Source organism: Schistocerca gregaria, chromosome 1, assembly GCF_023897955.1.
Source record: "Schistocerca gregaria isolate iqSchGreg1 chromosome 1, iqSchGreg1.2, whole genome shotgun sequence".
Classification (NCBI taxonomy): Eukaryota; Metazoa; Arthropoda; class Insecta; order Orthoptera; family Acrididae; genus Schistocerca; species Schistocerca gregaria.
Window position 1 is genome coordinate 968,849,776 of NC_064920.1, and position 12,561 is coordinate 968,862,336.

At 39.5% G+C, this 12,561-nt stretch overlaps 1 protein-coding gene across 4 annotated transcripts in view; it reads left to right on the plus strand.

Annotated features, from left to right (window-relative positions):
- The window catches only part of LOC126276587 (protein transport protein Sec23A), a 102,987-nt gene extending 93,337 nt beyond the window's left edge, over nucleotides 1-9,650 (plus strand). For all 4 annotated transcript variants that reach the window (XM_049977290.1, XM_049977288.1, XM_049977287.1 and 1 more), the window contains one exon: nucleotides 9,339-9,650. In XM_049977290.1, coding sequence (XP_049833247.1) covers nucleotides 9,339-9,425 — 87 coding nt within the window. In that variant the 3' untranslated portion in view covers nucleotides 9,426-9,650. The remainder of the gene's footprint in view (nucleotides 1-9,338) is intronic.
- The last annotated feature ends 2,911 nt before the right edge of the window (nucleotides 9,651-12,561 follow it).

The following is a 12,561-nucleotide window of genomic DNA, read 5'->3' on the forward strand; positions in this document are numbered from 1 at the left end:
CATTGATTGCAATATCAACCTGTTTGGTGTGAGTGGATGCAGTCCACACAGGTGAAGTGTACTCTGCAGCGGACACACACAAGCAAGAGCCGAAATTCTCAGGACAGGAGGACTTGCTCCCCAGGTAGTGGATGTGAGCTTCCTCAAGATGTTATTCTGTGAACTAACTTTCAGCCTGGTGTTATGGCAATGTTTCTTGAAGGACAGAGTTCGGTCAAGGGTAACATCCAGATATACTGGTGTTTAACAATGCTCCAGTCATTTGCCTGGCCATGTAATATCCAGTTCTTGCCGAGCTTCCCTATTCTTCATGTGAAATGCGCACACTTGAGTCTTGTTATGATTTGGCTTTAGATGATTGGCTTTGTAGTAGAAGCCAAGCATATCTAATGCAGGAGTCAACTTTTCCTCTACTTCTTCAAACGTCTTTCCTTGAGCAGCCATTGCAGTATCCTCAGTGTAGATGAAAAGCCTGGAATTTTCCGTTATGGGCTGGCCATTAATGTAAACATTGAAGAGCTCAGGGGCGAGTACACTGCCTTGAGGTAAGCCATTCTTTTGTATGCACCATCTGCTCTTCTTACCATAGAGAGAGAGAGACTTGGAATCTTCTGTTCTGCAGGAAAGTACCAATAAGGGATGTTAGTTGGTAATCCTTGATGAGTTTGTAGATTTTCCTCAGTAACTTTCTGTGGTTGGTAGTGTCGTATGCAGCTGTTAGGTCGATAAAGGCAACTCCTGTTATCTTATCATGTTCAAAACCATCTTCAATGTGTTGAGTGAGTATCAGTATCTGACTACAGGACGACTTTCCAAGTCGAAAGGATAAGATGCTCGAAGACCTTGAAACAGTGGCATAACAGTGATACTGGGCAAAAGTTTTTAGGTTTGTTTGGTTCCTGACCAGGCTCTAGTAGTGCAACCACACGAGCTTTCCTCTAGAGCTTGGGAATATATATAACCTTGATACACATTCATTAAACATTCTAAGCAGCCATTGCAGAGTGGTATTGCCGAACTTCTTGATCTGTTCTACTTTGATGTCATTGATGCCAGCAGCTTTGTTCAATTTCAAGGTGGAGATGACAGAGTCTACCTGGGGTTTGTTCTAGTTGCTCCTGTGTACTCCGGCCTTTAGTCTTCCTGTTCATTAGTAACTGTGTTGCAACCTGGTCTGCTGTTATTGCGGTGATGTTTCTAGATTTCATTGGGTCACTACTCAGGTTTTTCAGGAGATTCGAAGCCCACCTACTATTTAATTTCATGTGGAGCTTCTCTACCAACGAGGTCCACTTAGCTTTGCGATTTGCTGAGATAGTTTGCAGCAGTTCCTCGCCAACCTGGATAGTTTCATCAGCAAATGTGTCTACCTCAAAAAGGTCTTTTTAGTGGTTCATTAGCTTTTTGCTGTCATCAGTCAGTCCTGGTATGTAACTTGTTCTACAGCCTCTTGGGGTGGTCCTTATTGAAACTGTCAGGACACATTTGACAAATGCATCATACATCTCAGGTTGCGGTGGAATCTTGGCAATTTCTGTGTCGAGCTCGTTGATGAATCTTTCCCAGTTGGCCTTCTGAAAATTAAATCTTCATATGAAAGGCACTTCCTCTGGCATTACCATGGCATTCACTTTGCAGATTACAGGTCTATGTTATATGGATGGGATGGACTTACCCATCATCTTGACACAGCTCCCAGCAACTTTTGGTGACACAAATATATTATCAGGCTTGTAGCCTCTCCTCCACCGTCTGCTGTTGGAGGATGCCGACAGCTTTGGATCCTGAATTAACTGTAGGTCATAACTCTCTGTCCAGGTCTCTAGTTTCTCACCATTGGTATCTGAATTTGGGTATCTGCATGATGTGCTTCGGCAGAAGTAATCACCAAGGGTGAAGTTTACGTCCTGGCAGTTAAAGTTGTTAGGTGCTTCAAACGTGAAGTTGACACTGGGGGGCTTGTATATAGAAGTAGCACAGAAGTGTGGCATACCTACTGAAAGAATTTCGGTGTCATCCCTCTCGGTCAGAGAAGTTGATGTGACATTTATGTTTGGTCCGCTGAAAATGGCACTACCGTATTTATTATGGGACTGTTCCAGAACAAGTTCCGTGACTGCAATTTTGGGCCAATGGCTATTGTAGCCTTGGTGAGTCTTTTGTACTGAAAGGATGTCACATTTATGTTCTGCACATAAATCAGCCAGTAAGGTCTCTTTGGGACACAAAAATCCCCCAGTATTTATCGAGATTATAACAAGTGGTCTTAAAAAAGACCTTTTAGGAAGATTGCTACTTCTGTGTTAGTAATGACCAAATTGGATGAAAACTTTATGGAGGATGTAATAGGTCTGGATAAATTTGGGACGGTACTGCACACCAGTGCTGGGAATGCATGAGGTGGAGGGGAGTGGTTATTTGCAGCCCGTTGATAGTGGTATTGGAAATTTCAGAAGGGTTTACAGTATAGTTAGGAAAATTGATGAATATTGTGGGAACTTTGGTGGAATTTTACATTTAACCATTTTCTAACTGGTTGGTTGCCCCAAGTAAGCGTATCTCATTGTGACTACTTTTGTCTTTTGTATATTTTGCACACTTATTTTTTAAAGTACAAAAAATTATGTAAATTGATTAGAACTGTGTGTATAGTATAGAGGAACCAGCCTTACATTTGATGGGCTATTAAAGAAAGTGGAATTTATATTTCTGAAAAATGGTATATAGTTTTCTGATAAATGTTGTTATTCTTGTGTTTTTTGTTGATACCATACATTGGGGTATTAGTTTTAGATACTGAATGTTGGATATCGTAATGTCAGGTTGTGTGGGAACAGTTTTTCTAATTACAAATGTGGTGTTGGTGTTTTGACTAGAATAAGTAGTAAGAATTCACTATATACAGCAGCTGGTATTTAAAATACATTTTATAACAGCTGAATATATAATTCTTATGACGCATGTTTATGGAATATTCCATTGGTATGTGAAGGAACATAGACATATAAAAAACTGAAATACACAATATTAATATCCCATAATAATATTTGTTTTACAGTTTGTTGTGAACCAGCTTTCGGTGTTTTAGGCCATTGTCAGATGACTTTAATCTTAAGTTGTCCCGAGGATGGCTTAAAAAGCCAAATCTGGTGCACAACTGTTCATCTTCATGCCTGTGTGATCATTGTGGCTATGCTATGTGAAGGAACCCTGCCGTGACGGAGATTTTATCCACTCAAGGACTAGGTATTGTGTTATCCACATCATCATTGAAATGCCAGTCACCGAAATGGTGCCAAATAAAAAGATTTATTTGCATCAGGAAATCAAATCCTTGAAAGGGAACTCCTAGCCAAAATATGCCATACACACATTAGCATTTGGTTCACAATGAACTATACAATAAATATTATTGTGGAACGTAAATACAGTGCAGTGTGTTTCAGTTTTTAACTGATATATGTCTACTTGACTACTGTGCAATTCACACTTAAATGTTTTGCACTGCTTTCACTCTATTTCTCTGTCGTTTCACTCTCAAACAGAGCATGGGGAAAAATGAACTCTTAAATCTTTCCGTGCAAGCTGTGATTTCTCTTACTTTGTTACAGTGATCATTATTTCCTATGTAGGTGGGTATCGACAATATATTTTTACATTCAGAGGTGCATGTGGCAGAAATTTTGTGAAAAGATCTTGCAGCAATGCAAAATGCATTTGTTTTAGTGATTGCCACCCCATGTTGCATATTATATCTGTGACAATCTCGCCCAAGTCTCCCAACGATACAAAACAAGCTGCCCTGCTTTGAAGTTTCAAATGTTATTCAGCAATCCTATCTGGTAAGAATCCCATACCATGCAGTGATATTCTAGGTGAGGACCGACAATCATAGTGTTGGCAGTCTACTGAAGGGATTTGTTTCATCTTCTAAGTGTCCTGCTAATAAAATGTGGTCTTCGATTTATTTTACCACAACATTATCTATGTGACAGTACCAATTTAAGTCATTCATAGTTGTAATTCTGAGATGTTTAATTGAATTGACAGCCTTTATATTTGTGTGATTTATCTTGTAACTGAAATTAAATGGATTCCTGTTAGTACTTATGTGGATGACCCCACACTTTTCATTATTTAGTGTCACTTGCCATATTTCCCACCATATGGATTTGTTGTTTAAATCTAAATGACATTATTTGTGAAAATGGTAGAAAGACAGGTTAGGAAGAATACTGGATTTTACTCTTGATTTTGGAATATAACTGTGAAAAAACTAATAGCAATGTGTAATATGACATGAATGAATAAGGGTGTAGATAAATGGGTGGGAGATTTTGAGTTTCTTTCATAATGGGCATTAGATTTCTCTCTTAAAATTTGATAAATTCGTTCAGACATGGAATATGAGGAGATGAGTAGTAATGGGAACAACCAAATGAAAACAGTTGAATCGGCTGAATTATTGATTCATTCTTTTGAAAACCAGTGCTGGGAATGTATGAATGAAAGCAATCAACACAGGCCATTGTAATTTTGGATACTGGAATTATTCATTCTTTCTTTTCAATTGAAACCAGTATGGAGTTTTTCTGTCAGTTGAATCGTGTGTGTGTTCTTTCAACAATAACCATTCTTTGCTGTTTTGGTTTGTCTGAGAAATTCATTCATTCTTCTTAGAGTCTGTACTACTTTCATTAGTTTAACAAAGCATTTATATGAAACAGGGCACACAGTCCCAGAGGGTAGCTCTACCTCTGGTGGTACTTGTAGATATTTCAAAGGGTACACCAAAGTTAAAATTTAACCTTACACATGTTCAGTTAATTATGTACTGAATAGACTCATTCTGCTTTTCATCATTTAAAACCGATAAATATATTGCTGTGGATGGAGTATGTAACTGACATATAACTAATTAAGTTGAAGTGCCACTGGTGGTATAAAGTTGAGTACAAAAGGCCCCTTAGCAGTAAGTGGAGAAAAAAGGAACATTGTCAACTTCTTGTGACTGTTTGCATTCTGTTTTTGTAAAAAGGTGTGATGATGTCCATTAATTAAAAATTGTTTTAATCTAGCCCTCAAACACTTAGTCAGCTATTTATTTTGTGTGCAAAATAAATATGTTGTGCTGAAGATTATGTTACCGGCTGCATAGGTACAAATCGTACCCTGCGCACAAACCTGTTTACATTTCACAGCCTTTGAAAAGTAGCTGGTACTGGTTTAGTATTCCAAGAGTATGAAGTAGCACAATTCACAGTTAAAAAACATCTCTAGCCATCACTGTTCTGAGCAGAAACATTTGATCTTTTTGACGTGGTTAAATCATTATTGTTGGCTGAGCACTGTTATTACATGTCATCACTGTTATTATTGTTGAGTGCCAATAAGTAGCTCTTAGTTCAGTTTTTCATCCGTGTTTATGAATAGCTATTTACTTAATACTGAAAAGACAGAGCTTTCATAAATTTGAATACAAATATAGCTTTTCGTTTGTAGAGTATCACCACTTATTAACCTTTGACAACAAACCAGAAATCCATATTTAATGCAGGAAATATGAAAAATTGATATTTAAGTAAATAAATACATAAATTTTGAAAATACATTTTTACAAATATATTTTTTATTCAGCTAACCTTGACTAAGGTATGTTATTTGCCCATAAAAGAAAAGCTGGCACCTTGCTTCATGTAAACCAAAAACCCTGAAAAATTATGTAAGTGAAATCATTCCAACTGGAGACTGAGTGAAAACACTCATACAACTGATGTAACTGTTGGAGATTGTAAGTTGGTTGCCTCATATTGAGTGAAATCACTCAGTGAGTGAAAATATTCGTACAGTTGACTTGGCTGCAGAGTCTAGTTTCATTCAGTTGTGTAATTAGACTGAAAGAAACTGGCCAGTCAGCTGTTAAAACCAGTTGGTTGCCCTGTCATCAGTGATGAGAGATGGGTGCAAGGTGGTGATGGATGTGAGATAATGAGAGTTAGATGTGAAGACTTACGGCAGAACTGTACTGGAGCAACAGGACAATTTCATTAGATACCCGACTAAAAGAGCAAGTTTTACTGGATGTGAGATAAGGGTGAATATGGATAGAGTGAAGAAAAGAGTATTTGAAACAAAAGGGAGGACAAGAGGAAAGATAGTAATGGAACTAAGTAATTGGTTGATAATTGGTTGAGCTCAAGAATGACTGGTTGTAATTGGGTTTAAAGTGGAATCAAAGAAAAATTGGAGAAGCAAGCACATACCAACCAGCATGCCAGAGATTGACAACATAGGAGGAGATAAGGAAAAGATAGTCACCAGTGGAGCAGACAAGAGGGTACTGAAGATTTCAGGAGGACTCGAGAAAAGGAGGGAGATGATGATGATGAGTTTCTGGGAGGAGAAGAGGAAAATGCAATCCGTGAACCTACAGAGGCTATAATGAAAGAATGCTCATTCGAGGCAATAGACTTCCTGCTCCTGTAAATGAAAATCTGTATTCGTTTATCATTTGCAGTATCTCTTGAAGAGATCATTGGAGTAGTTCTTTCAACAAGAACATGAACAGCTCACTAATTATGCTTTGTTACATCCTTGCTGATGTTTTGCTGCACAATTATCTCGGTGTGAGCAGGGATAAAAGTCAAAGTAGAAGAAATATGAAATTCAGAATACTTGAACACCTGTACCACTAATAAAAAGAAAAAAAAAACTCAAAATTAATGAAATGCTGTGAATCCCCTCAGAGATTTTTAATTTGATAGAACACTAGGAATACTGCCCCCCCTCCCTCCCTTTGTCTTGGAGATAGAAGAGATTACATTATTTGATTGTGTGATGACATGAGTAACATGATAAAATCTGGTTTCAGAACAAGTTATTGTGATACACTTGTGTTAAAGAGATGAAATGTCAGACTGAAAATAAAATCAACAACAACAAGAACAGGGAGGCACACAAAAAGAGTGTGAGGTATACAATACACAGAGAACTAGAGTGTGAAAATATGTTAGGTTTACTCAGTGCAAATTCTGAAGAAAGAAAAGTGACATGAAAAAAATGAGGACATCTGAATTTATGTTCTCAGTGTGTGAACAATGCTTCATCCTACCTCATGATAGCCAGCCTTGACACCATCTGGTCATTTTGGATTCCCTCACCCCCTCTCCCCCAGTACACACCTCAGGCCTGAAACTTGGGCATCCAGTACTCCTTTTCATTGCCTTCTCCTTAAAATGTTTTCTTTTGTATCAGATACTAGAAATCATACTTCTGGATTAAAAAAAGTTTGTTGTTGAATATCAAGTAAAACAACTGTTTATAATACAATGGGGATGCAGAGTCGCAGATTTAAGGCTGTCACAAATAACGGTTTCGACCTGCAAGGCCTTCTTCAAACAGTGTCTGTCTGTCTGTTTTTGCCAAAGGACTTGTGGGCCAAAAGCTATTTGTGACAATCTTTTTGTTGTACCTATCTGCGACTCACCATCTCTGCTATATGGTGAGTAGCAACTTTCCTTTTCATAATGTTATTACATTCCATAGTGGATTTTTCATTGTTTGATTTTTAACTGTTTGTTATTTCACTTTTAATAAACTTCTGTGAAAGAAAGGATTAAAGGTAATTTTTGTAAATGTATTGTGTTTTTTAATGAAACTGAGATTAGTCAGCTCTGTGTAGTCAGTTTTAGTAGATATTTGTACAGCATTGTCCTTAGAAAAATACTGCCTGCTTAAATCTTGTTGGAAATATTCAATTGTGTAACATTTCTTTGAAAGTGAATCATTTTGAAACTGGAAAAAAACTGCAAATGTTACAGTGGCTTTGTGAGTGACACAGAATTATATATTTTTTAAAATTTAAATTAACAGCTACATTTTTAATTTTAATTAACACCCACAGTTCTCACAATGTGATCCATAATGGATCTTGAATTTTGGTTGGAGTACTTTGTATATAAGTAAAATAGAAAGAAACTTCCACATGGGAAAAATGTATTAAAAACAAAGATTCCAAGACTTACCAAGCGGGAAAGCGCCGGCAGACAGGCACAATGAACAAAACACACAAACACATACACAGAATTACTAGCTTTCCCAACCGATGGTTGCTTCTTCAGGAAGGAGAGGGAAAGACGAAAGGATGTGGGTTTTAAGGGAGAGGGTAAGGAGTGATTCCAATCCCGGGAGCGGAAAGACTTCCCTTAGGTGTACACTCGCGCGCGCACACACACACACACACACACACACACACACACACACACACACACACATCCATCCGCACATACACAGACACAAGCAGACATATTTAAAGGCAAAGAGTAAGGGCAGAGATGTCAGTCGAGGCGGAAGTACAGAGGCAAAGAAGTTGTTGAAAGACAGGTGAGGTATGAGCGGCGGCAACTTGAAATTAGCGGAGGTTGAGGCCTGGCGGATATCGAGAAGAGAGGATATACTGAAGGGCGAGTTCCCATCTCCGGAGTTCGGATAGGTTGGTGTTGGTGGGAAGTATCCAGATAACTCGGACGGTGTAACACTGTGCCAAGATGTGCTGGCCGTGCATCAAGGCATGTTTAGCCACAGGGTGATCCTCATTACCAACAAACACTGTCTGCCTGTGTCCATTCATGTGAATGGACAGTTTGTTGCTGGTCATTCCCACATAGAAAGCGTCACAGTGCAGGCAGGTCAGTTGGTAAATCACGTGGGTGCTTTCACACGTGGCTCTCCCTTTGATCGTGTACACCTTCCGGGTTAAAGGACTGGAGTAGGTGGTGGTGGGAGGGTGCATAGGACAGGTTTTACACCGGGGGCGGTTGCAAGGGTAGCAGCCAGAGGGTAGGGAAGGTGGTTTGGGGATTTCATAGGGATGAACCAAGAGGTTACGAAGGTTAGGTGGACGGCGGAAAGACACTCTTGGTGGACCTTTGCCTTTAAATATGTCTGCTTGTGTCTGTGTATGTGCGGATGGATGTGTGTGTGTGTGTGTGTGTGTGTGTGTGTGTGTGTGTGTGTGTGTGTGTACACCTGTCCTTTTTTTCCCCTAAGGGAAGTCTTTCCGCTCCCGGGATTGGAATGACTCCTTACCCTCTCCCTTAAAACCCACATCCTTTCGTCTTTCCCTCTCCTTCCTGAAGAAGCAACCATCGGTTGCGAAAGCTAGTAATTCTGTGTGTGTGTTAGTGTGTTTTGTTCATGTGCCTGTCTGCTGGCGCTTTCCCGCTTGGTAAGTCTTGGAATCTTTGTTTTTAATATATATATATATATGTGTGTGTGTGTTCTATAGGACTGTTTAACTACCTTGCATAATAATTATGTACTCTTTTTTGTCTTTGTAGGAAAGTGGTGCTCCTGTTCTCACTGATGATGTCAGCCTGCAGTTATTTATGGAACACTTGAAGAAGCTAGCTGTGTCCTCTTCTTAACAACAGCTAGCATCATAACTCTATTGTGTTCCAGATATGGACTAATTCATAAATGTTTACATTATTTGTTGCTGTAATACCACTAAAGATATTTAGTGATGTACTTTTTGTAATATACATATAATGAGCATTGGGTACATCAAATCATATACATATTCCAAGAAATTTGTCAATTATTGTAAATAATTTTTGCCCTTTAAAATAAATAGCTAGATTTTTATTGTATTGTAGGTGCTTTTATGGCTGTTTAGTTTGTTGTAAACTTTAGGGGCTCAGTTTAGAACGCCATATACGAAGTATGTTATTCGTATATGATAGGAACATGTGAAAGTTTTCTGAACTATATTCCGTGCATAACAGGATTTTCTTTTTATGCTGCACATGTTACAATCATTGTCACTACCACTATATGTCTGCAACAAGAACATCAGTTCAAATGTGTCCACCTCTCCTGATTCAGTATTTCCATGATTTTCTTAAATCACTGAAGGCAGGATGGTTCATGCGAGAAATGTGTGGAAGATTTCCTTTCCCAACACCAGTTTGTGTTGCCTCTTATAACCTTATAACCTCATCATTGATGGGGATGGTAAACCCTGATCTTACTTCCTTCTTTGAAATTCACAAGTCATTTGCAAGTGGGATTGACTGATTCCTGAGATCAACATCTAAAGACATTTATATGCATTGAAAAAGACGTTTTACAAAATTAAAAGAATACTTCTAATTTTTTGCCTGTTCTAAATAGTCCAGTGGTTCAATCAGAAATTATATTTAATTCTGTAGAATTGTGCAAAATTATAAAAAAAAGGACTTGGGCTGTTGGAGGGGTAGAGAACACTCATGAGGAAGAGATTTAGGGATTATGCTGTTTATCCTAAACTGCCAAAATACAGTTTAAATGGCAGTGTCATCTCTCTCGAACAGATCTAAAGATCCCACTATCACGAGAGGGTTTCAAAAAGTAAGTTACATATTATTATGGCAGGCCATGTAAAAACTTTTATTGAATGCAACACTATATGTCAATGTGAGATAGATAGACATTTTTTCCTTTATATGGTAGTTACCAAGTTTGTGTGACCAATGTTGGGAATGTTGTACCAGTTGTTCAGTTCAATGACAGTAGATATCTGTGTCTTGGTCATGGGGTCAATCAAGTGCTGTGTGAATGTTCTCATCATCAGAACCCCCTCCCAGATGTTCTTCCAGCTTGCCAAAAAAGTGGACATGACTCCCAATCAGTTATCACCCAGGCCTGTATGGACTTGGTCAAGTTATTGCCACCATTTCACTATGACTAAATGTGACATTGCATTCAGTCCTTATTTTGCCAGATATCCATGGTGAATCTCTGTGGAGTTTAGATGTTCCATCCACAAGAATCATAATGTCTCACATACTTCAGTTTTGGAGTTCATTTCTGGGTACCACACCACATCCATTGCACACTGTTAAGTGTCAGTTATTGGTACTGCAGGAGATATGTATCTGCATAAAACTGGAAATGTACTTTCTTCGGACAATGTACCACTCTTGTTAAGCAATGTGTAATTATTTTCTGAAGTTCTTGCTACAAGTGCTCCACCTCTAGTGCTGCTGACACTTAAAACTGAAATTAAACAGTGTTCCAAAATCATACTATTAGTAATGATCAAAGAGAAACCAATGTTTGAATAAAGTTTATTTCTTATCAAACAATGGAAATTCCAGGATGGAATAATGTCAGGATAGATAGATACTCACTGTATAGCAGAGATTTTTAGTCACAGGGAGGGTTCCCACCTGCGTATTTCAGAAACGTTGGTGTCAGTAGGAAGAATCCATTTGGCATACTCTGTGAAGCAGTCATTAAAAGGAAGAATGTTGTGTTCGGCAGCATGCTCGGCGATGGGGTCATCCAGTTGTTTCTAGGCCACAGTCTGTCAGTGGCCATTCATGCAGACAGACAGCTTATGGGTTGTCATGCCCATGCAGAACACAGCACAGTGATTGCAGTTTAGCTTGCAGATCACACGACTGGTTTCCTAGGTAGCCCTCACTTTCCTGAGATAGTTGTTATGATGATGATGATGATTGGTTTGTGGGGCACTCAACTGCATGGTTATCAATGCCCCTACAAATTCCCTACCTTTGCTCAGCCCAATCTCGCCACTTTCATGAATGATGATGAAATGATGAGGACAACATAAACACCCAGTCATCTCGAGGCAAGTGAAAATCACTGACCCTGCTGTGAATCAAACTCGGGACCCTGTGCTTATGACCAGAATAGAGTAGGTGGTGATGGAAGGATGTACATAAGTCTATTACAGGGATACAAGCCCTGAGGCAAGGGGTTGGGGAGCAGAGATTGTGTAGGGATGTACGACGATACTGAGTAGGTTCGGTGGGTGGCGTTATATCATTGTGGGAGGAAATGAGAAGGATAGTGGGTAGGTCATTCCTCATTTCAGGTCACAATGAGAGGTAGTTGAAACCTTGGCAGAGAATGTGATTCAGTTGCTTCAGTTCTGGATGAGTCACAAGGGGAATGCTTTTCTGTGCCTGCACAGGGGGCTTTGGAAGTTGGGGGGGGGGGGGGGGGGGGGGTGACTGGAGAGATCTGTTTCTGTACATGATTGGGAGGGTAAATACAGTCTGTGAAAGCCTCAGTGAAACCCCTTGCCGGCCGATGTGGCTGTGCGGTTCTAGGCGCTTCAGTTTGGAACCGCGCGACCGATACGGTCGCAGGTTCGAATCCTTCCTCGGGCATGGATGTGTGTGATGTCCTTAGGTTAGTTAGGTTTAAGTAGTTCTAAGTTCTAGGGGACTGATGACCACAGATGTTAAGTCCCATGGTGCTCAGAGCCATTTGAACCATTTTTGAAACCCCTTGACATACTTCGAGAGGGATTGCTCATCACTACAGATGACTGATCATCAGTACAGATGCGGTGGCCATGGGCAACTAGACTCTATGAAAGAGACGTCTTGATATGAAATGGGTGGCAGCGGTCGAAGTGGAGGTATTGCTGGTGATTGGTAAGTTTGATGTGGACAGAGGTTCTGACGTAGCCATCTTTGAGGTGGTCAACATTGAGGAAGGGGGCTTGTTGGCTTGAGTAGAACTAGGTGAAGGGAATGGGGGAGAAGG